The 21,540-nt window shown below is 42.6% G+C and overlaps 2 protein-coding genes across 3 annotated transcripts in view; one reads left to right on the top strand and one right to left on the bottom strand.

The window, feature by feature from the left end:
• The window catches only part of LOC309878507 (L-lactate dehydrogenase A chain), a 246,290-nt gene that overhangs the window by 96,647 nt on the left and 128,103 nt on the right, over positions 1 to 21,540 (bottom strand). The gene's annotated exons all lie outside the window — the stretch shown is intronic.
• Positions 6,554 to 21,047, top strand: LOC309878794 (tryptophan 5-hydroxylase 1). 2 transcript variants are annotated; one of them, XM_082761736.1, is made up of 11 exons: positions 6,554 to 6,690; positions 10,032 to 10,169; positions 11,108 to 11,291; positions 12,714 to 12,814; positions 13,483 to 13,550; positions 15,056 to 15,252; positions 15,735 to 15,870; positions 16,398 to 16,524; positions 17,623 to 17,718; positions 18,351 to 18,484; positions 18,785 to 21,047. In XM_082761736.1, the coding sequence occupies exons 1-11, from the start codon at positions 6,622 to 6,624 to the stop codon at positions 18,957 to 18,959; spliced, it is 1,425 nt and encodes a 474-aa protein (XP_082617862.1). In that variant the 5' UTR covers positions 6,554 to 6,621; the 3' UTR covers positions 18,960 to 21,047. The 2 variants fall into 2 exon arrangements, with proteins under 2 accessions (XP_082617862.1, XP_082617863.1); XM_082761737.1 differs by lacking the exon at positions 6,554 to 6,690 and adding an exon at positions 6,772 to 6,864.

Below are 21,540 nucleotides of genomic sequence, written 5' to 3'. Positions count from 1 at the left end.
ATGTCAGGTAAACATCCTAGATGAATATGAACATGGTAGATGATACTGGAGCACGGTCATGGTAAGGCTGTGCTGTCAGAAGTGCCTGAAGAGCTCTCTTTCTATTTTCAGAACGGATCAAAGCCGCCTCAATCGCTTTCTGAGCAGTGTTTACTCATATCATTAGCAAGTATAAAGCTTTCTCCTTTGTTACCTTTTCCACCTCACTTTGAATGCAAAATATGCCTCTGTTATATTAATTGGGCCAACAGGCTGAGGTTAACAAACACTCAGGTGCTTCTCTTATCGGCAGCCTTATTTATACATTTGACTATTTTGTTTTGTGTTTGCCTGTGATGTGAAAGAATTGGATAACTCCGGAGGTTTTTAAGTAGAAATGATAAGACAGAAATAGTGCTAATGGGGTGGTTCTTCAGTGACCGGAGTGCCTTTTGACTACACTTGTTAAGAGATGGAAAAGTATCAGGACCTAGTCAGAAGTAATCCCTGGCTTTGGTTCCCACCCCACTCTGCAAGCTATGAGTAGCACTTGTCAGTGCTGGTGAAGTTGCCTATGGCTCGGAGATGCTCTGTTCTCTTTTTAGGTGCTTTGTCCTTCATATCCAGGCAAAGTGTTTTCAACCCTGTACTCTGAGCTCTTTGCAGAGCCCTTAGCATCAAGAGGCTACACAGCCTCCCCTTCTCTGCTAGAGGTTTGCTTGCTGGGGCTCACAAGCAGCCTTGGTGCGGTGTGGCCGCGTAACCTCAGCTCAGACAGCTGTGAAAACTGCCATGAGTCTCCCCTTCTCCCTTGCCTGAGCTACGTGGCAAGTTGTAGATCTGCAGATCAGTTCGTCAGGTTTTCCACCTGGCTTTCCCCAGCCCCAGTGGATGGCTGTGGCTGGACTGAGGAGTAAATACTAGTTGCCCCAGTTACAAGAGGAATTTTTGCTGACCTCTACAGGACCAGAGCTTTTTTGCTCCCTGCAGATTTAACTTGAGGTCACTTGGCCAACATGGAGCAGATTAAAAAAAAGAAATACACCAACAATATAAAGTAGCTCTTTCAGTATTTTGGTTTCCAGTCTGACAGTAGTTTTGTTTGTTGAATGTAGCTGATAGAAAATTAGTGATATCATTCACTGGTGGAAAAAAGTCAGAATGTGCTTTCTCCCCTGCGTTTTTGCAAGCTTTTTGTGAAAGGCTAGGTAAAGTGTTGTTAGGAAACTACGCCTTGTTTGCTCCGAGCAGCATGTAACTTCTATCACTTGTGATTTTATTTAGCTTTTATCAGAAGAAAAAATATTAACTGCTTCAGTTGAAAGGTATAATATTATTTCTTTAAACAGTCCAAAGCAAATATATAAACAGTGAATGGTATGTTGGCTAGATGTGCTTCAGTAGATTTACACAGCATCTCTGGCTTTTCTAAATAAGCATGCTTACAGGCTGCTGGTGTTACAGCTGGCTGCATCACTCTGAGTGGCAATTCATTTAATCGGTTCTTGTACTCCTACAAATACCTTTTTTCAATTAAATGTTTTAAATACTTGAATAATTTAAAGGTTTCTGGATGTAATCCCCCTTCTTTTGTTGCTTTTTAACTGCTTATGAATCAAATGGTTCATTATTCAACAACAATTTGGTAAGAAGAGTTAACTGATGGCTGAACCCTGCCTAGTAGCTGAGTTATTTTCCAGGTTTCCAATGCATCAGATGCTTCTCTGCACTTTCTCAGAGTACAGTGCATGATGCTGTTGTAGCCTCATGCTGGTGAACGGTTGAGTAAGTGTCTGTTGGAAGAATGGTGGTTCACAAAAGAAGGGGAAAAACAGAATTCTCCATTTGAAATCTGGTGCTTTTGGGTCTGTACTTTTTCAGAAAATTTGAAAAGCTCTTGCATTTGCAGCTGTTTAACTCCCTGTTAGGTAAATGAGCTAAAACAGCATAATTGTAGGTTATCTCCTCCAAGAGAGGGAAGTCAAAGGATGGGAAAGTGAAGATTAGAAAGTGAATGGAAGTAAATGATGCTGCTTAGGTGTTACAATCAATGCCTTATAAATATTAAAAACAAATAGGAGAAAATTTGTCAGATTTTCAGACAAGCGGGTTTTAGGCATCAGGGCATCCATAAAATGCAAGCAGAATATGAGGAAAATCTGTAAAAGCTGCTCTGGAAAAGAACCTGACCAGTGGTCATCTTCAGGATATGACCTAGGATATCTTCAGGATATGACCTGTCATAACTTTGTCTGTACGGTATTAGTTCTGGCAAAAGTAAAACATCTTAAATCATTTCACACTATCTTCATCTTCACTCTACTGTGCAACTTCCACAGTACTTGCCTAAATGCCGTGTGATTCTCAGACATAGCTTGTCTGCAGCAGTTAATTAACAGAAAGGCAGAGGGCTGCAGTTAGCATTTGCAGTAGTCTGTTCTGGAGTGGTAATTATGATTAGGGCAGACTTAGTATCAAATCGTATTAAACCTGGTTTGTTCAGGGATGTAACACTTGGTAACTTCTTCAGGAAAAAAAAAAAAAAAAAGGTATAAAGTGGCTATATAGCCTCAAGAAATTGCTGCTGGTTAGGAAGGGAACTGGCTGGGCCAGTGAAGCCCAGAGGATGTCTGAAGAGGTTTCTATTCCAGCAGCAATGTGAAATTTCTGTGCTGGAGATTAGAGCACTTTCTCCTACCAGGCAGGGAGAAGGGGTAATTCACACTGGTGACCTTGATGGGATTGAGAAGACTTTAGGGCTCACTGATTCTCTCCTTCAGTCCTGCAGTGTTCAGGCAGTTAATCTCATCTTTCAGCAGAAGATGAATATCTCTGCAGATCATTCCCCTTCTGCCTTTCCTTGGCTCTTGCCTCATGAGTTGTGGCAAGCTGTGGTTTTGTTGAACAAAATCACCCTCTGGCTCTGTCTCTCTTTTCCCTAGCACTTGAGAACTTCTTTACTACATTGTTTCATTCTTTTCTTTCTTTTTCCTTTTTTTTTAACCCCCCACAGACCAGCTTCCTCACAAGGCTGGTGAATACAGGGCTTGTGCTGTGTCTGGAAAGATGTAGCAGGTTAATTGAGTCCCTACTTCTTTTACCTGTGCCCCATGGAGAGCAGCCTTCCTCATGATGGGAAGAAAAGAGATGTAGGGCAGAAGGCTTACATTGGTCTGTTTCACAGACAGGGAAAAAAAAAATCTCTTTACTGTTTGTCCCTCTACTGAGGTAAAGGTCTGGAGCTGTGACCGTTCTTAATACTTGTCAACCTAAACATTTGCAGTGCAATTACCTACAAATGGGTATGTGCAGCATCAGCACCAGTGTCTGGTTGCAAGCTCTGCTCTTTGAAAAACAAAACGGAATCCCACCAGATCCTGGAGGAGAGAGAAGCCACCCCTAGGTTAGCAGCCTGGCAGCAGGAACAGAGTCACAGCCTCTTTTGGAGCCACTTGATGGTCCTGGAGCTGTGAAGGACCTGGAAATCAAGGGACGTCTCACTTAGAGCTGCATGCTGCTGAGAAAAGGAGGATTCATTTAACAGGAGGAATTATGAGGGGATAATGTAATTGAAAGCCAGCTTGTGTAGCCTTCATGGTAAGTGTTAGCACAATTGCTTGGTGCCAATGTAACAGGTTTCACAGCAGCCATGCTGGACAAAACATTGCCTTGCAAAACATGATCAGCTTGACCTACTTTTGAGCAGGGTCAGACCTGTACTTGATCCTCAGATGCCGCTTATCTGTCTGGAGGGCTTTGTCTGTATGAGAGGCTATATGTGAGAAATCTGTGGGCTTTTTTTTAAGAAAAAGAAAATCACCATATTGCCTTGCCTCTTTGTGAGATGAGGAGAGGGCTGTTTCCCTACAGTGCCTGTGCCCCAGGCTGTCTCTGTCCTTCACAGCTCCTTCCCACTGCGGTGTCCCTTGAGACTTCCGACATCCTGTTGAAAAATTTTGGCCTCTCTCTGTCCCAGTGCTCCCACAGACCAGATCTGTGCCAATGTTTTCTGGGTTGCTCTTTACCTGTGCTGTCTCCTCCCAGGAACAGCACCTTCACACATGGCTAACCTCTTTGCGTTGCACTCCACACTCGACTGCTGGTAGCTTTGCTTTGCCATATTGCCCTTCTCTATGAGGAGCCAAGCTGCTGTTCTTAAATGGCAGATTATGCTGCCAGCTTTTGGGAGAAGGTAAAGTGTCCTGTTGTTTGTGAAAACCCAAAGAAGCAGTTCTGCTTGTAACACAGTGATAGTTTTCTGAAAACTTGCCACCTTAAAACCATGAAGATCCAGCTTTTGGGTGAAACCTTTTAAATACTTCTACCAAACAACCTGCACGTTCAAAGGAGCTGGAAACCAACCCTGCATGGAGAGGAGCAGAGCAGGCTCCAGTGAGCACCCAGTGAAGGCAAGCTGTAATCAAGTCAGTTCATGCTCTGTGGTTCTGCCCTTTCAGATGGCAGACATTGGCTGTGGTGAGCAAGCACTAAACCAGTGAATTAGGTTTAATCAGTTCCCCAAGATTCTGAGCACCCACGTTATCTCTTCATGTAATTAGTTATTTTCATGTGTTAAATTTTCTCGGCTGTTACTGTACTGCTTTGCATTGTAGGAGCAGTTAGAGACAAAGCTGACCACAGAATCTGCAGAATTAGGTATGAGGGGAAGGATGGCCAGTGTCCCAGAAAGCTCCTGATCAAATTGGAGATGACAGGATGATGCAGGGATGCTCCTCTCTGTCAGACTGGAGCCTCGGAGGTAGGAACTGCCCTTAAACCTGGCGGAGCTGGAAGCTCAGGTTATATCCCCTCCATGGCTCTTACATGCCTTGAAGCTTGTGTGCTTCTGTTGAGTTCAGCCTCGCCATCTTGCTGTGTCCTCTTGGACTGTCCTGTGCCCTTCCATATACTTCGTGTCTTCAGGTACCTACAGGTGGGAACCAACCCACTGCTTCTCCTTCCCTGGGGGGAGAGAGGTTCTCAAGTGTTTGGGCAGCTGCAGGTGGAGGCAGGCACCAAAGCAGGTTTTCAGAAGTGTTTGTATCACTGGCGTTTCTCTGAGCATCTTGACAAGCATAGGCTGTAGGGAAGGACGTCTGTGTCCTGTAACACCAGAATAGTCCAAGTGGATACACCAAGGGTAAACTGGCCTTTCCGCTGTATCTAGTGAAAGGTCATAGTGTTTGACGGAGAGGGAAAAGCAGATTTGATTAAAAATAATAAAAATAATTTACAGCTAAAGCTATCTGAGCTTGGTTGTCTCTTTAGAATTTTATAAGGGATGAACTCAATGCTTTGACGGAAAAAAAAAAAAAAAAAGAAAGAAAAAAAAGAAAAAAGAGAAGGGGAGTTTGAATATAGTTGCCATCAGGTAGCACTGGAAACCCAGCATGAGCCCAGGAGACCACCAAATAAAAGATGCTTACCTGCAACTGAAGAGCTTCAGAGGGCTACTTGGTGTGCAATTCCAAAAAAATCGTATGCGGAATGGCACGCTAGTTCTTAATGCTGTGTTTGATGAGCTAGGGAGAACTGACAGATTAGTCATGGTATCGTAAATATCTTACTGTGCCCGTGTTTACACATTGATTATTGATATCAGGCTCTTGTATGTTTAAGATTCTGCGTAAAGATAATATGAATTGTTTGCTTTTTGAGTCAGTGTGTTTGATGGGGAGATCTGTTCTGCCAGAAGGAAGTGAAATGTCTGTTGTACACCTAAGCCATATAGTGAATAAATAGCGTTTTCTTTATGAAAAGGAAAATTGAAGCATCCAGTCCCAAAATGGATCCCATTCGCAAACTGGAATGAGTTGGCTGTTCCAGTTTTGCTGTGCCTTAGAGCCATGCTCTTCCAGTCCAACGAGTGTTTGGAGGGCAGAGCTGCTCACCCTCAGCTCTACTAGGGTTGCTCGAGGGTCGGTGTGTGCTGTGCTGGGGGGAGCTGTCCCGCTGTGCTCCCAATAGCCATGTGGGCCCCTGATGGCCATGTGGGCTCCGAGCAGGGGTTCCTCCAGCTCAGGTACAGGCACTGAAGGTGTCTGTGCAAGTACCACGGTGTCTGATACAGTTTGGTGTCAGCCTCATCAGTGTAATTTGTCGAGTGCTTTACACCGGTGTCAGAGAGCTCTAGCTTCACCCAGGATTTCAGGGTTTTAGGCACTGAAGAGAAGAACACTGAAGTTGGTTCAGTCAGAGTAAACTAGGGGGAAAATGGTTGTTGCTGACTTTGAACCTTTCTTTGAAAGCCCGGTTTTTAAGTAGTGTAACAGAAGCCCGGGATGTGCTGGCTCAGCCCCGTGCCCCACACAAACCCCCACAGACTGAGGGACCGGGGGCGAGTTTCAGCCTCTGCCGAACCCCCCCCCCTTCCCTTAGAGCTGCGTTTTGGGGAGCTCCCCAGCAGCTGAGCCCGCACCTTTGCCGTCCTCAGGCGGGCTGAGGAGGGCGGAGGGAGGAGAACCCGCACCGCGGGCAGCCTCCAGCCTCTCCTCAGCCGCTGCCCGCCGCCTTCCTCCCGCCTCCTCCTCCTCCTCTCCTCCCCCGCCCGGGGGGGTTAGGGCCGGCTCTCGCCCCCTCCATAAAGCAGGGCCGGTCCCATCCCGTCCCGTCGTGTCCCGTCCCGTCCCGTCCCGCCGGGCCATGCAGGCCTTGCCCCGCCGCGGGGGCTCGCTGGAGGCGGCGCCGTGCCCGCGGGAGGCCGGTGGCCAGGTGAGGGGCTCGGGGGGCCGGGGAAGCCCAAATCTCTAGCGGGAGCTGAGGCAGAGCTGAGGAACTGGTGGGCTGAGGAGAGCGGTAAGGTGCGGGTCGGGAGCAGCTGCCAGGCACTGCAGGTTGCGCTCTGAGCGAGTTCTGAGCACGGAAAGTATGGGATAAAATCACCAGGTAAGTGCCGATTTGCTGGCTGTAGGCAGTGACACCGGGCGGTTTAACGTGCCGGTAGTCTTTCTTGCAAAAAGCAACAGGATTTAAGGGAGCGAGGTTACGCGTGAAATTGCCTCGCTGTTCCCCTCAACGCGGCACGGGCTTGAGTCTCTCCGGGAACAGCGGGGCCAGGAGCACCCCTGGCGTGTGGAAACCTGCCCGGGGAGGTGACCTCGAGTCGTGGTCACTTACCACAGCGTGTCTTCGTCCTGCCCTGTTCGCACGTGTGGGAAAAGGACAGCGAGAAAGTAACCAGCTGCTCAGGAAGGGAGGCAGGAGGCTGGAAAATGCCTCTTGACACTTTTTCTCAGGTACAAATAACAACAATCTGTGTCAAATATGTACTTAGGAGGTTTTGGGCTTCAGCTTACAGCTCTAAAATGTAATTTCCTTTAAACAAGTATGTTTGGATGATTTTGAACATAGACTATCTGCTAATATAGAGAACTGAAGCACAACATATAAGTGCTAAATATCTATTCCACAGGGAGTACTTCAGTGTGGAGAGGGGAGAGAAAGGGAAGGTGATTGCTGCAGACTCCAGAAACTGTCTTTTAACCAGAAGACACTCAGATCGCTGAGTAAAAGCTTTAGAGCGCTCCTCCTGTTGGAGTATTTTCATTAAGACCTAACTCAGGTTGATGACAAGTTAGTTTTAGCAATAATGATTCCTACCCACCAAATCCAAAAAGCTTCAATGTGATGCCATAAAGGAAAAGCGTCAGATACAATTAGAGCTGAGTTACGGGTGCAGAATAAAATGAAACAGGAGGTGCAGCTGTTGGAGGAGAGGAATTATTTTTGCATTACCATTTTCCCTTGCCCTGTACCAATAAGGTGGTGGTGTTAACACATACCTGTTGCCAGTCTATTTTTGTATTGAAAGATGGAAATTAATGTTAGCTTAGGACTACAGATGCAAATGGTATGTATTTGGCATTGTAGGCGTCTGAATTTCTCATCTGCAACTTTTTCAAATTCATTGTAGCGGTCATTTTTAGAATTTAATGTAAGAATACACTGCATCTTTTGTGCTTTCTTTGTTGGATCTTAAAAATATTACTTTATCAATAAAATTGCTCAGTCCTAAATACAAGGTTAGTTGAACAAGCAAAAATACAAGATCAGAACTACAAGATTAGTCTTCAATATGTGTATTTTTTCCAAGCTGTGCACCTTATAATATTGCCTGCAACTGTACCAAATCTCTTAAGCTGATCTTAAGTCAGTGATCCTGAATGTGGAATCAAGCCAACGTGCTGTGTATAAACCTTATATAAAAAAACAGTCTGATGGTTTATGCCTTCAAAGACCACCATGTGTTCATAACGGAGACTTTTTTGCTTCTACAGCAGTATCATCTGAGTGGGGTTTGGCTTACTTAAATAGCAATCTCTGCACTTGAGAAGACAACCAATAACTTATATGTGATTGGGGGGCTATTAGTTTTTTCTGCTCAGAGTAGCCCAGCATGGTGCCTGTTCCTGGCTCTTGTGATGCTGAACAGATGCTTGCTAAATCGAGCTGTGAAACCTGCAGGCTGCTGGGTCTCAGCACCACATTCAGCAGATAATTTGGTACCTGGGCTCAAGCTGTGAGAGATCAGCGGCTTTGCTGGACCAGAAGCAGTGCGCTGGACACTGTTGCCTGAGCTCATTGTATAGTGACAGCTTGTTAGGGGTAAGGACCTCATCAGAAACCCAGTGAAGGTAGCGATAATACATTAGCATCACGAGACCTCTTCCAAGGGACACCACTTCTGCACCCCAAAGAGCTTGCAGCCAGTAACTTCCTTAAGACCTTCCGTAGAGCAGACTCAAATGTTTACCTTGTTGTAAATCCCTCCATTTAAAATGAAACTAATTTAGTTGTTTTGTTAGGCAGGTTACCTTCTTAATCTGAAAGATAAATGGGAATGTTTTCGATAAAAGATATGTAAAATCTGTGTTTTTTGTTTAAACAAATCTATAGTAGGTAGATACCATTTTAAACAAGTAAAAGTTGGAGATAACGTAGAAGGGTATCAACAGAACTGCGTCATTTTGTCTGTGTTTTTATTGTTGCTTTTTCCGTTCCCAGGTGAGTCGGCACCAGATAACCAGATCTTAAATACTGTGTCAAATCAAGAAATACTTCCAAGTAGCAATAATATGCCTTTGTTTTTCTTCCTTCCTCCTTCACTGGCTCCTTCAGAAACCTTTTTTTGTTTATTTTTGCAAGGTTTGAACACACATGTCTTATGTGTTATGTGTGTCTAATATAACACACATAAATCATATAACACAGCCTATGCTTCTAACCCTTGTTTGTTTGTTTTATTTTGCATTTTCCACATTCTTCATTGTTCACATATTATTTATGTTTATGGCCTGGCTACATATAACTAAGAATCACTAGTAGTCTACAAAACTACATGGTCCTACAATATAGAACTATGTCTGAGAATTTTCAGTGTGAGTTGGGTGTTCATTGTAAGGATTTAGCATTTGAATTAGGGGAACTGACTAACAGAATAGCTCTGTTACATTTGGCTGGAGTGGGACTGTGTTTGTAGTCAACAGATTCTGTTCAGCACAACATTTCAACTCTTTAGGTTTTGACTCCTTTCTCTATAAAAGTAATGCTTTATGGTTGTTTAGTGAAAGAAAGGCAATGATTTTTCAGCTCTGATTTATAAAAGCATGGTCTGTCTTTTCCTACCTATATCCAGTGGATTTTGAATTAGTCCCTTTACCAATATTCATCAAATATGCTAACAAGTATTTTTTTCAACTTACTATTTCTGCTGACACCTTATAGCCTGCCTTTTTTTCCCCTAAAAATACTAACACCTGTTATAAACAATACTTTGAAAACATTTTTGCATGCTAGAGAACTACTAAAAACTTTTATAAAATCTTTCAACTGAAAGAAAAAAAAAAACAACACACCAAAACCCCTTCTGAATTTCATCTTCAGCCCACAGATTCTGTGTGAACCTGACTTTATGCCTGTCAGTATAGAGTGACTTAATTGGCACCTTTCTTTTTGTGGTTGATCAAAGTTCAATATTACTCCAAGACAAACTGAACTATCAAACTTCATACTCTTTGCACTACTAAACATTCAAAAAATTTATTTGCATTTAGTTAACTAAGTCAAATTACACAATGATCGAAGATAATAAAGAAAACAAAGACCATGCATCTGAAAGAGGAAGAACGGCCATCATTTTTTCCCTGAAGAATGAAGTTGGAGGTCTTGTGAAAGCCCTGAAACTTTTCCAGGTGTGTAATAATTTCATGTCTATAGCAGCTCTATATTTTTGAATTTTAAATGTAGTTTTGGAACACACTAGAATTAATTACACCCATTTATTAAGGGTTTGATTCCTAACATGACTCCCACTTAGCACCCAGAATTATTCATGAAGGTAAATTTATGCCTCAGAAATTAGATGCTGGCTTAAAGTCTTCACAAACTTTCCTGCACCTACTAAAGATTGGGAGAGATTCTTCTTTTTACTCCACAAATGGATTGTCATTGTTTCTAAAGCGTTTAAGAAGCAGACCTGAAGCACCTGCTGATGGTGGGTAGACACTTGGGTGTTCACCTGATGCCTTCAGTGCCATTGTTACCCTGCCAGGCTGGACTGAGGGTGACAGAGGTACTCCTCTGATTGCTGGCGAGTATCCTGGAGGGAACATAGCAGTGTCACTGTGCTCTGTCATCTGGCACTGCTTGTCTAGGCTAGGAGTTACTGTATGCTCCTTATATAAGACATATGATTAATAAATAAATAAATAAATAATGAGGCTTATGCCTGGAAAACTAGTGTTTTTAAATCCCTTGCTTGTGAGATAATTATATGGAGACTTGACAGGCATCTTTATGGACTTCCCCAGACCAAGTTGCTAATCAGCTCCTTATGGGAGAGATGAAAGAAAAAGGTCAAGGAATTTAAACCTCCTTACTGTGTCTCTTTCTGCTTCCTCAGTGTAAAAGAAACAAAAAGAACACAGATTCATTTGTTTTCTTCTCAATGGGAAGCTTTTCAAAATCAAACTATTTCCTTACCCCACCAATAAACAAACAGAAGGTCCAAATAACTAAAATAAACTCTCATAGCTAGTAAATATTCTGTGGCAACAGAATATTTTTTTTGGAATAATGACTTTTTTTTTTTAGTCAATCTGTTTGAAAACATTGCTTCCTTACAAAACAGGAGAAGCATGTAAATCTGGTGCACATCGAGTCACGAAAATCCAAGAGACGAAATTCCGAGTTTGAGATCTTTGTTGACTGTGACAGTAACAGGGAACAACTGAATGAGATCTTCCAGCTGCTCAAATCCCATGTCAACATTGTCTCTATGAACCCAACAGAACATTTCAATGTGCCGGAAGATGGTAAGCATGAAGGGCAGCTCTGGTAAAAATGCTCAAAGAAAGACATTATCGCACTCCTCAGCGTGTTTGAAGTTTGCTTAAGGTGTCCACAGCTGCATTCATGTAGTGTTTTCCATGGGTAGCTATCGGGTTTGTGCTTCTGTGCTGTCTGTGAATGTAGAGCGGTTGATGTGAATGGGGGCTGCATTGGCTGTTGTCCCCTAGAAATACTGGCTGCTTGTTTTTCTGTGCTCCCATCCCTCCTCAGCACAACACAACCACTGCAAGTGGGAGTCCCTGCACCAATGCGAAGGCAAAGCCTGAATGCAGAGCTCGGCTATGGCCTGTGCACCACGGTGACAGAGCTGTCGTACTGACAGGCACCAGTTCAGTTCAGGTTCTGGAGAGAGTGGGAGATGTTTTTTGCAATTTCCTCATGTAGCTCCTGACTTAAAAACTTTTTTTTTAACCACTTTTCATCATAAATGTTTACTTATATTGGTGTGAAAGAAAAGGTGTCTTTCGCTTTTGGGATGCTTCACATCCTGTTTACCTTTGCTCCTAGTTCAAGAGATGCTCAAAATTCTGGGCAGCACGAAGTCAGTCCCATGTATTTCTCAGTCACTGCACTTGGTGCAGTCTGGTAGGTGAGGGGCGTGAGATATGGTGTCTTCTGGATAAAAATTGCTTATTCTAGCCCTAATTAGGAGAAATCTCAATCTAAATACTTCCCCTGTTATTTTTAAGAAATCTAAAGAGCATAGGGAGAGAAAGAAGTCCTTTGGTTGTTGTGGTATGTTAACAGCTCTGGCAAGAGCTTCATAAAACCTCTTAAGCTTTAAAAAAAAAAAAAAAAAAAAAAAAGAAGCCGGTGATAAAAACTAATTTTGCTTCTCTAAGGCTGCAGGGCTAAAATCGCCTCCTTCTCTTCCTACTCCCCAGCAAACCCCTCAGCAAAGCCTGAATTTTCTGGGACGTGTAAGCACAGAGCACTGTCTCTTGCCCAGGGTCAGTAAAACAGGATGGGAGGACTCCAACCTACTCCTGCTCTGCCCAAGGACCACAAGCAAATGGATTCTTGGCTCCTTTGCCTGCTTTGTGCCCTAGAAGACTGGCGTAGCACTGCACACAAGGAGGCCTTGCTGAGCAGGAGCCTCTAGATGCTACTCCAACATTAACAGAAGTAGCAACCCCGTGTTAACTATTTCCTCCCTTGGAAGATTTGGAGTCTGCTGTGCTCTGTGGGCAGAGTGGCAGTGACGGAGGAGGAAGTGTGAGCTGTAGGCTGGTGCCAGATAGGCAGTGGACTCTCTTGTCCTATTCATGACCCTTTTAATTTATAGATTTTGCTTGTAACCACCATAGCCATACTTGAAAGTAGCATTTCCTCCCTCAGCACGCTCGCCATTATTAATAACTTTGTGGATTCCATGCGTTCCCTAGACATGGAGAATATTCCCTGGTTTCCAAAGAAGATCTCAGATTTGGATAAGTGTGCAAACCGAGTGCTGATGTATGGGTCCGATCTGGATGCTGACCATCCAGTAAGTATCTTCCTCTCCCTGTGCCCAGTCCTTAGTGGAAAGTACCTTGTGGAATTTGCTTTTAAAAAATGCAGCTTTTCCTCCTCCCTTTACTTCCCCTCAGCAGTGCCTCTGTGGGTCTGAACACCTCGTGGGGGTTTCGCTTCTTTTCGTAGTGCAGGCAAGGCTGTCACTGGGTTTAGCTCCCATGCCTTTCTGTGACGCTTACTCATGTGAGGACTTTGGGTCTGGGCCCTGAGTGGTTGCATAAAAATACTACAAAAAAAAAAAAAAAAAAAGCTGTCGCTAGACAGGCTTCGTTCCTCCTCTTTCTTTCTTCCTTACTAGAAGTGGAAAAACAAAATAGTACTTGCACTGTACAAATGGCCAATTTATTCTGTAATTTAGAATAATCACACAAGTCATCAATTTTGTGTAAATAGTGATATGACTAAAAGCAATCTTTGTCTATTGAATATATATTGTGCATGCATAAAACCTCTAATCTTTGCTTTGAATTGGTCTATTCACTTATTTTACAGTAAAAAAAAAAAAAGTTTCAGATGACAGTTCCTGTCCTGTCCCCTCATTCTTACACAGCATACTTTTTATGTTTTTTATATTTTTTTTATATATTTTATATGAGCTCATTTAAGTTTTCTTTTTCTTCCCTCATTACCTTCCCTCAGGGTTTCAAAGACAATGTCTATCGCAAGAGACGGAAGTATTTTGCAGACCTGGCTATGAACTACAAACAGTAAGCTCAATTTGTTCCAGAATAAGCTTCCCAAATGCTTTGAAATAATAGCAGAGTGGACTAGCAGGAGCTCACATCCTTGGGCTCTGATCTCACTGGGATAGACTTGGCTCAGGAATCAGGGCTGGAGGGGTGAAATGAAGGCAGATTAAAAGGTGGATCTAGGCCATCTTACAGCTTCCTGGGTCTCTGATCAGTCTGAGGATCAGCTCATGGCTGCGCAGCCGTTGTGGCATCTGTGGCAGCACTGATCCTTGGACTTGGATGGGCAGCAGCAGCAGCGTGGGCTTCCTGCAGTGTGGTTCATTCAGGCTCTAGGTTTGCTCCCTGCTTCTCTAGAAGTGGGTGTAGCAAGAAAAGGGGGTGGGCAATGCGTTGCACAGCTGCCTGTGCCAGCACATACATACTACACCAGGGCGTTTGGGTCTCCTTTGTGATGAAGAGGGAGGGAAGACAGAAGTCAGTATAGAACCCATTGACCACTAAGTATAAACTCTCTAGGCAAATGTTAATACTTGAGTTTTATTTCCTGGTTTAAAGTAGTGCATGTGATGCGCAGATAAGAAGTCTTCTGCGAAATGAAATTCAAAGAGCTTCTTTCTTTAGAGATGCTGCCTGGGGGAGGGAGCTCTTAAAGCTGCAAGCCCAGCGCTATAATTTTTTTCTGAACATGATTTTCTTGTTGCTGTTGCATGTGTGAATTTAGATGGCAAGTTCCTCAACTGGGAATGACCCAGAAATACAGGGTGTCTAGAGCTCTGCTGCACTGTTCATTAATGCAGCTGGCCACTGGCACACAGGCAGTTACTGTTGGTGTGTTGTCAAGTTTCCCTTCGGAAAGCACCTGCCATGCTGGTTACCTAGCTGGCAGCAGAAGCAATGTATTGACACTCAAGTTGCTTTCAGCAGGCTTTAGATCACAGCTTTGACATAATCTACTTTAATCAAGATCCTAAGGGCTAATTAGGATAGATGGACTACAATTACCGTGTTCAGGCAGACATTTGTCTCCTCTGCATAGAAGCATGATTTTTACCTAACATATATTTAGCTACGTTCACTCTTTGTGTTGCTAATTTAGGGAATTATCTTTTCCTAAAACAAATAAAGATGACAGAAAGGAATTGTATACAGATAGGGGAAATACTACAGGGAAAGGATGCTTTCTCAGCTCCTGAAACTAAAGGTTTTGCCGTTATTTTAAATGTTGCTTCTGGTGTTAAAACACCTAAGAAACTGTTCACAAGACCAAAGTTTTCAGACCCCAGTGAGGTCAATGTAAAGATTCCTATCAGTTGATTTAGGTGGAAAAGAGAGCAAGCCCATTAGCCTGAAAGCTCTCCACGGTGTAGACCAGATACCACTGTGTATTTTGCAGTGTAGTGAACTCTTAAACCTGACCAAGTGTCACAGCCATATGAATGTTAAATAATTATAGTAAGGAAATGAATCATCCTTATAAGCCTTTTATCAAGGCATGTCCTTTTGTCCTCTTCTCCTTTTAGTGGTGACCCAATTCCCAAGATTGAATTCACAGAGGAGGAGATCAAGACCTGGGGGACTGTATACCGAGAGCTTAACAAGCTTTACCCAACTCATGCCTGCAGAGAGTACCTTAAAAACTTGCCCTTGCTCACCAAATACTGTGGGTACAGGGAGGACAATATTCCCCAGCTGGAAGATGTGTCCCGCTTCCTGAAAGGTAATATATTAATCTTCTTAAACAAAAAAGGAATTAAAGTCCATTGCAAATCACACTGCTATTATATGGGCACCAAAAATGATCCTTGGTGACCTAGTTTCGGCTGGGAAACCAAAAAGCGAAACATTTACTTGATTTAATTATGGTCTTCCTACCAACTGGATTTTAATGCATCATGTCCTGGATATACAAAAAACAGTGATGTCTGGGAGCAAATGCTAACTATAAAGAAACTCAGGATTGGTTAAAGCAATACCTAATTGTATTATGTTGGCTGTAGGCATAAAATCCAATACAGGGATAGGGACGTTTTCATTACACACTCACCATTCTTGAGTTTAGGACTAAGTTTCTAGTCAGGCCTTATTTTCCCACATGCTCTTGAGCCTAAGTAGCACAGTGGCATCTACCCCAGTTACAGAAGGGATGAGAATATTACAAAGTTCTACATTAAACTAATATACAATTCTGTTCCTTTTTAGAGCGCACAGGTTTCACCATCCGTCCTGTTGCTGGGTATCTGTCACCCAGGGACTTCTTGGCGGGATTAGCATTCAGAGTCTTTCACTGCACTCAGTATGTCAGACACAGCTCGGACCCTCTCTACACACCAGAGCCGTGAGTCATTTCATCTCGGGGTACAATGAAACATGCATTTTTGAATTTTGCTGCATGAAGCCGAGCTACTGAAAAGCTGTTCAAGAATGCCAGCAAGAAAACTTATTTTTGAAAATGCCAAAGACTCGGTCTTTGTGCTGAATGTAATGATGTTTTGGCATGCTCAAGTGCCACCTTCAGAAGTATGGGATTTTCAAAAGTACATCACGTTATTGGAGAACTCCTAGTGGTGTCATTGTGGGCAAAGTTAGTTTAACATTCAATTGCCTTATAAATGTGCAGCTTGGATCATAATTTTAGACAAACTCAGATTTTTGAATGAGGATATGTATTCTTGTAGGGCTGGTATGACCTGCTTAGTTGCTTTCAGCTGAACTTGATTTGATACTTCTATCTTTTGATTTGATACTTCTCTGTCTTTTCGTTATTAAAGTTTCACATGAGACGCTGTATCTGTTTAGTGGTGTTGCTTTTTCACGCTACAATAAAGAAAGATGATGAGATTTCTTGTTTTTTCTCCTTTCCAGTGATACCTGCCATGAGCTCCTAGGCCACGTCCCTCTTTTGGCTGAACCCAGTTTTGCTCAGTTCTCGCAGGAAATTGGTCTTGCATCACTTGGGGCATCAGATGAGGCTGTCCAAAAACTGGCAACAGTGAGTGTTTCAGTGCCCAGTGATCCTCTTTAAAGCTTAGTGCTTTACTCAGCTGATTCCACTCTATCTAATTAATTTGGAGAGTCATGTCAACATTAGCCATGCCAGCTGCTAGACCTGTTTCACAGGTTCTCAGTTTTTAGAGCATATAGCAAGTTTCCATGCTAGGAAAAAATAAATAAGGAAGATGTGGGTGGTATTTTTCTTCACTTGGCTATCAGATAAGGATGCAATTTCTGGGGGTAGCTCGATTCTTCCAGCTTGAAATTTGATAATCTGATTCATCTGATAAATATCTTTTTTATTTCCAGGAACATGGTTCAATGATTTTAAATGTAATCTGTTCCTTTACTGTGTCAAATGAATTGAAACAGAAAGATCTTGTCATTAACTGTGTTGAGCACTAGCATTAGATTTTTTTAGCCATTAAATTCAAATAATGTAAATTAATCTTACTTCCAGATAACAGTTTCTAGATGCTTTGGCCAAAATATTATGAGATGAACATTTTACATAAAAAATAATTGATGCAACTTTTGAAAATGGTTGCTCCCCCCCCTCCTCCCCCCCCCCCAGTTGTAGCTAGTGGTAAAAATTTTTTGCTATCTTCAGTGGGAGCAGAATTAAACCATCTAAGAAAAAAACATTCCTTGCTATATACCTGCAGGAATCGTGAAATCCAGCAAACTAAATGTTATTTTTTTTTTAGAACAATAAGCAAATGAGGAATGAACTGTAATGGGCTGTTGTTCACCAAGGTCCTCTCTGTCCAGTGGTTCTTTTAACCTGAACCTGTCATGTCATGACAATATTTCTCAAAAAATATTTAAATTTCCATGATCCTACTGGGATTAACAACTTCCAGCCTATCTGGGTGAACTATATTATCAGACTTTCTTATTAGAAATGTGCAGTCCTGTGGTTCTTCACCCTTCCATTCAGGTTCCTTCCCCTTTCTATATCTGAGAGTGATAACCAAATGATGACTGTATGCCATTTGAAACTGTTTGACACCCCCTGCAAATAGAAATGCCCCATCTAGCTCACCACAGCATCTTTGCAGAAGACTGAATTATTTTCCTCCCTTTTCTGTTTCAGTGCTACTTCTTCACTGTAGAGTTTGGCTTGTGCAAGCAAGAGGGACAGCTAAGAGTTTATGGGGCTGGCTTGCTCTCTTCAATTAGTGAGCTCCAGGTAAGAATATCCACTGCTTATTTCCCTCTTTCCTTTGCTCCTACCTGATTATTATTGTCACTGTTCTGCCATTTTTTATGAGGTATGATTATTATTGTCACTCTTCTGCCATTTTTATGAGGTATAATTCTAAAAATACTTTAAAAAACAAAACAAAACACGGCCAGCTACTCAGTATCTACTGTAGGGATGAATTTTAGGTGAATTCAGTGTGACATTAATTACAGGGCAGTGTCGTTTTGGGTGCGTGCTGAGCAGCGCTCGTGTTGTTCTCAGAAAGCATCATATGACTGGTATTTCTTAACTTTAGGCTCCAGGTAACCTATTTTGAGAATAAGACTCTGCTGGTTTAACCAGATTCTGAAAATATTGCTCTTGTTTACAAAGTCTTGTGTTTGAAGAACCCCATTTTTGATCCTTATTGGTGGAAAATGACCCTTCAGAGTTATTCAGTTAAGCTTAAACCACTGTTCAGCTGCAGACATGTTTTAAGAAGCAACACACTAAATATGGTCTCACGTTATCTTTTTTTATTTTTTTATTATTATTCTCTTTTTGCTTCTTGTCTTCTTCCTTATGGATTCTCTTGGTGGTGATGTTCCTCTGACACGATAACACATTACGTTACCCAGCACTCGCTCTCTGGCAGTGCCAAAGTCAAGCCTTTTGATCCAAAGGTCACCTGCAAGCAAGAATGTCTCATTACAACTTTCCAGGAGGTTTACTTTGTTTCTGAAAGTTTTGAAGATGCAAAAGAAAAGATGAGGTACAGTTTTTCTTCACTGTTTTGTAGAAGCAGGTTTGACTTCATGCATCTCTCAGCAGCAGCATCAAATCTTTCCATTCTTATGAATGAAAACAGTTTTATACTTACCTTTTCTGGGGCTGGAAAGCTGAATTCAGTATTTGTTTGGTCTCTCATGTACTGGATGGAAGAGATGATGAACTATGTAGTAATTATAGTTATCATAAAAGTGGTTTAGAAAAGTGGTTATTGATATGTATTGCACACAGAGGATGCATTTGTCTTTTGTTTAAACTCCCTCTCTTTTTTTTACTTGCATAGAGAGTTTGCAAAAACCATCAAGCGCCCATTTGGCGTGAAGTACAATCCATATACTCAGAGTGTGCAGATCCTGAAAGACACCAAGAGCATTGCCAGCGTGGTGAACGAGCTACGTCATGAGCTAGACATTGTCAGCGATGCCCTCAGCAAGATGGGCAAACAACTGGAAGTTTAACATTCCCATCATCAGTGTGGTGTGCTCAGCAACTCTTTTCTTTTCCCCACTGATTTCTTTCTAGGCATGTAATGTGCTGCATGCAGAACTTTCCTTTACAAATGGAAGAGTGAATGGCCCATAAGGATAATCGCTTTATTTGTTTCTCTGTTTAAAGACGCTTACAGAATGTATTTCCTCTACCTTTATCCTCCCTGGATAAAAAACTCCTAGAGTTCCTTTTCAGAAGCTAGCAGAGGACTAGAGAAATCACCAGACTGGACCACAGCTGTGGTCTGTGGATCAGGGCTGGGAGCAGATACTTCAGAGGGTGGCTTATGAGGCAATCATAGAATAATTTGGTACAGGGAAATGTCTGTCTGACTCTAGTAGTCTATGCTGCTAATTTTACAGTAGTGTAGGTTTTATAGCATAAAAGTTATAGTCATCAGTGCTTCTATGCCTGTACTATTAAGCTTAAAACTTGACTGATTACGATCCAGGCATCAGGTCACAAATAGCCGGAAGCTCATCATGATAAAATGGAGGGGTCAAATCTCCTTTTCAAAGAGATCATTTGTTCCCCTAAAGAATTGCAACTGTACTTATTAGCATCTTTCTAGTAGAAGGCAGAGATACAGAGCTGTTGCATGAAATCCTAATTCTGCTTATTTCAAGAGATTTACTGTCAGCTCAGAGTCAGGATTTTTGTTTCTGTCCCTGGTATTGCACCTGAGGGAAGACACTAAGGAAATATCATTTGCCTTTTTCCTCACTGAATAATTTAGCCATTTTATTATATTTATAGCAATTATAGCAAGCCATCAGGTAGTGACTTATCACAATGCCTAAAACCATTTCCAAATTACAATTCGATATTCAAAATGGCTTCACAGGACTAAGTGAAGCTCAGGTCTAAAATGGCTCTCATTTTGAAGTTCTTAGTTATGGCCAAAGTTCATGGCTTTTTATAAGGATAAACATCCTATTGACAGCTTAGTCACGTCATTGACCTTGCAAGATGCACAAATATGGATTTAGTTTCTTCTTTGCTAGACCTGAACACCTGTATTCACCATCAAGCAAATGATAACTGAAAGATCCAAACATTTGATAGGAATCAGTGTCCCACAGTCGTTTCAAGCATCCCTGCGTAGCTTTACAGAGCTGCACTGCCTGCTGTTTCTACCACCCTGTCTATGAAATGAATATATCTGTACAGGGAATGATACATTTGAATGGAAGATCTGTGTTGTGTAGGGTGTATTTTATATCATGCTAGGCACTGATTCTTCATATGTAGATCTATAGAAAAGCCACAGTTTGCAACTGTGGATGTCACTGGGAAAATCGACTGAAATTGCAAATGCACTGGAGATGTTGGTCCAAATCTTTTGGGAATTGGAAAGGACTTTTGAGAACCTTTGTGATTGATAATGACTTTGTTTCATATGCCTTCTGGTAGGCTACTTCTGCTCCATAAGCAATCACCGGCCCTATCTTTCCAAACACATTCACTGTTTATCTAGACTTGATTTAATTTTCCTGTGACTTAATACACTATTATTATTTTTTTTAATAATATTTTGGACATGTAGAATTGTGGTCTACAACATCTACAGTTTATGTCACACTTTCAAATAGAGTTTAGACGCTTCCTCTTCCTGAAGAAGAACCAGTCTTTGAGCAATGAGGGAGGATGCGCTGTCTGCTTCTGTGATAACAGTTAATACTCAGCTGCACTTAAAGAAATGATGGGATTTTATTATGTTGTTGAAATATAGATCTGTGTTACTACAAGACTTTGCCTGAATTATGTATTCATTGAGTAGGAAACCTTACATCTCCTAAATTAGTACCTAATTTCAACTACTTTGGAAAAAAAAAAACAGCAATTGTGTCTTTATTTGCACCCTTGTAACAAAAGTGTAAGTATTGCTAAAAGTAATAGAGGACGTGTTTTCACAGTGTTAACATGTATGTTCGGCTTCACACACCCAACCTTTCTGCCTATGTGTAGAGCAGTGACAATTGAAGTATTTTTAACTACTGTGGAGGCTTTAACTGTCAATGAAATAAATAGCGACGCCCTGTTGGTGATCAGTAGGAGCAAATAAACCTTTACTTCAGCACTGTAGCACTCCCTTCTGACTAAAGTTTTGTGTGTTTACGCTCTCGTTCGGCTTTTCTGCCCCCGTGCGTTCATTCCTTGGGAATGGTGCGTATTTTTGTGAGAGGTGGCTGGGGCGGCGGGCGGCTTCCCCTCTGAGGCAGCGCGCGTGAGGCGCGACCGTTACTCAACGGCCGTTACCCAACGGCCGCCTGAGGGGGGAAACGCTCCGGGGCGGCTCGGGCTGAGGCGGGGCCCCGCCGGAGCCCGTCCCCGCTCCGCCTCTTGCTCCCCGGCGGCTGTGGGACGGGACGGGACGGACGTGGTGCTGCTCGCCTGGGTAGGTGGGGGCCGGGGACGGTGCAACCGGGGGGAGCCGCGAGCTGACGGCGCGGGGCCGGGGCTGTGAGGTGCCGGTGGTGGCCCCTTCGCGCCTGCTTCGCGTTTTGCTCCGCTGCTGTGGGACTGCTAAAGATGGGTGGCCTCATCCCC

This window comes from Aythya marila (genome assembly GCF_965140915.1).
Source record: "Aythya marila genome assembly, chromosome: 5".
In the NCBI taxonomy this organism is placed as follows: Eukaryota; Metazoa; Chordata; class Aves; order Anseriformes; family Anatidae; genus Aythya; species Aythya marila.
This window is presented reverse-complemented; position numbering and strand designations above follow the sequence as displayed.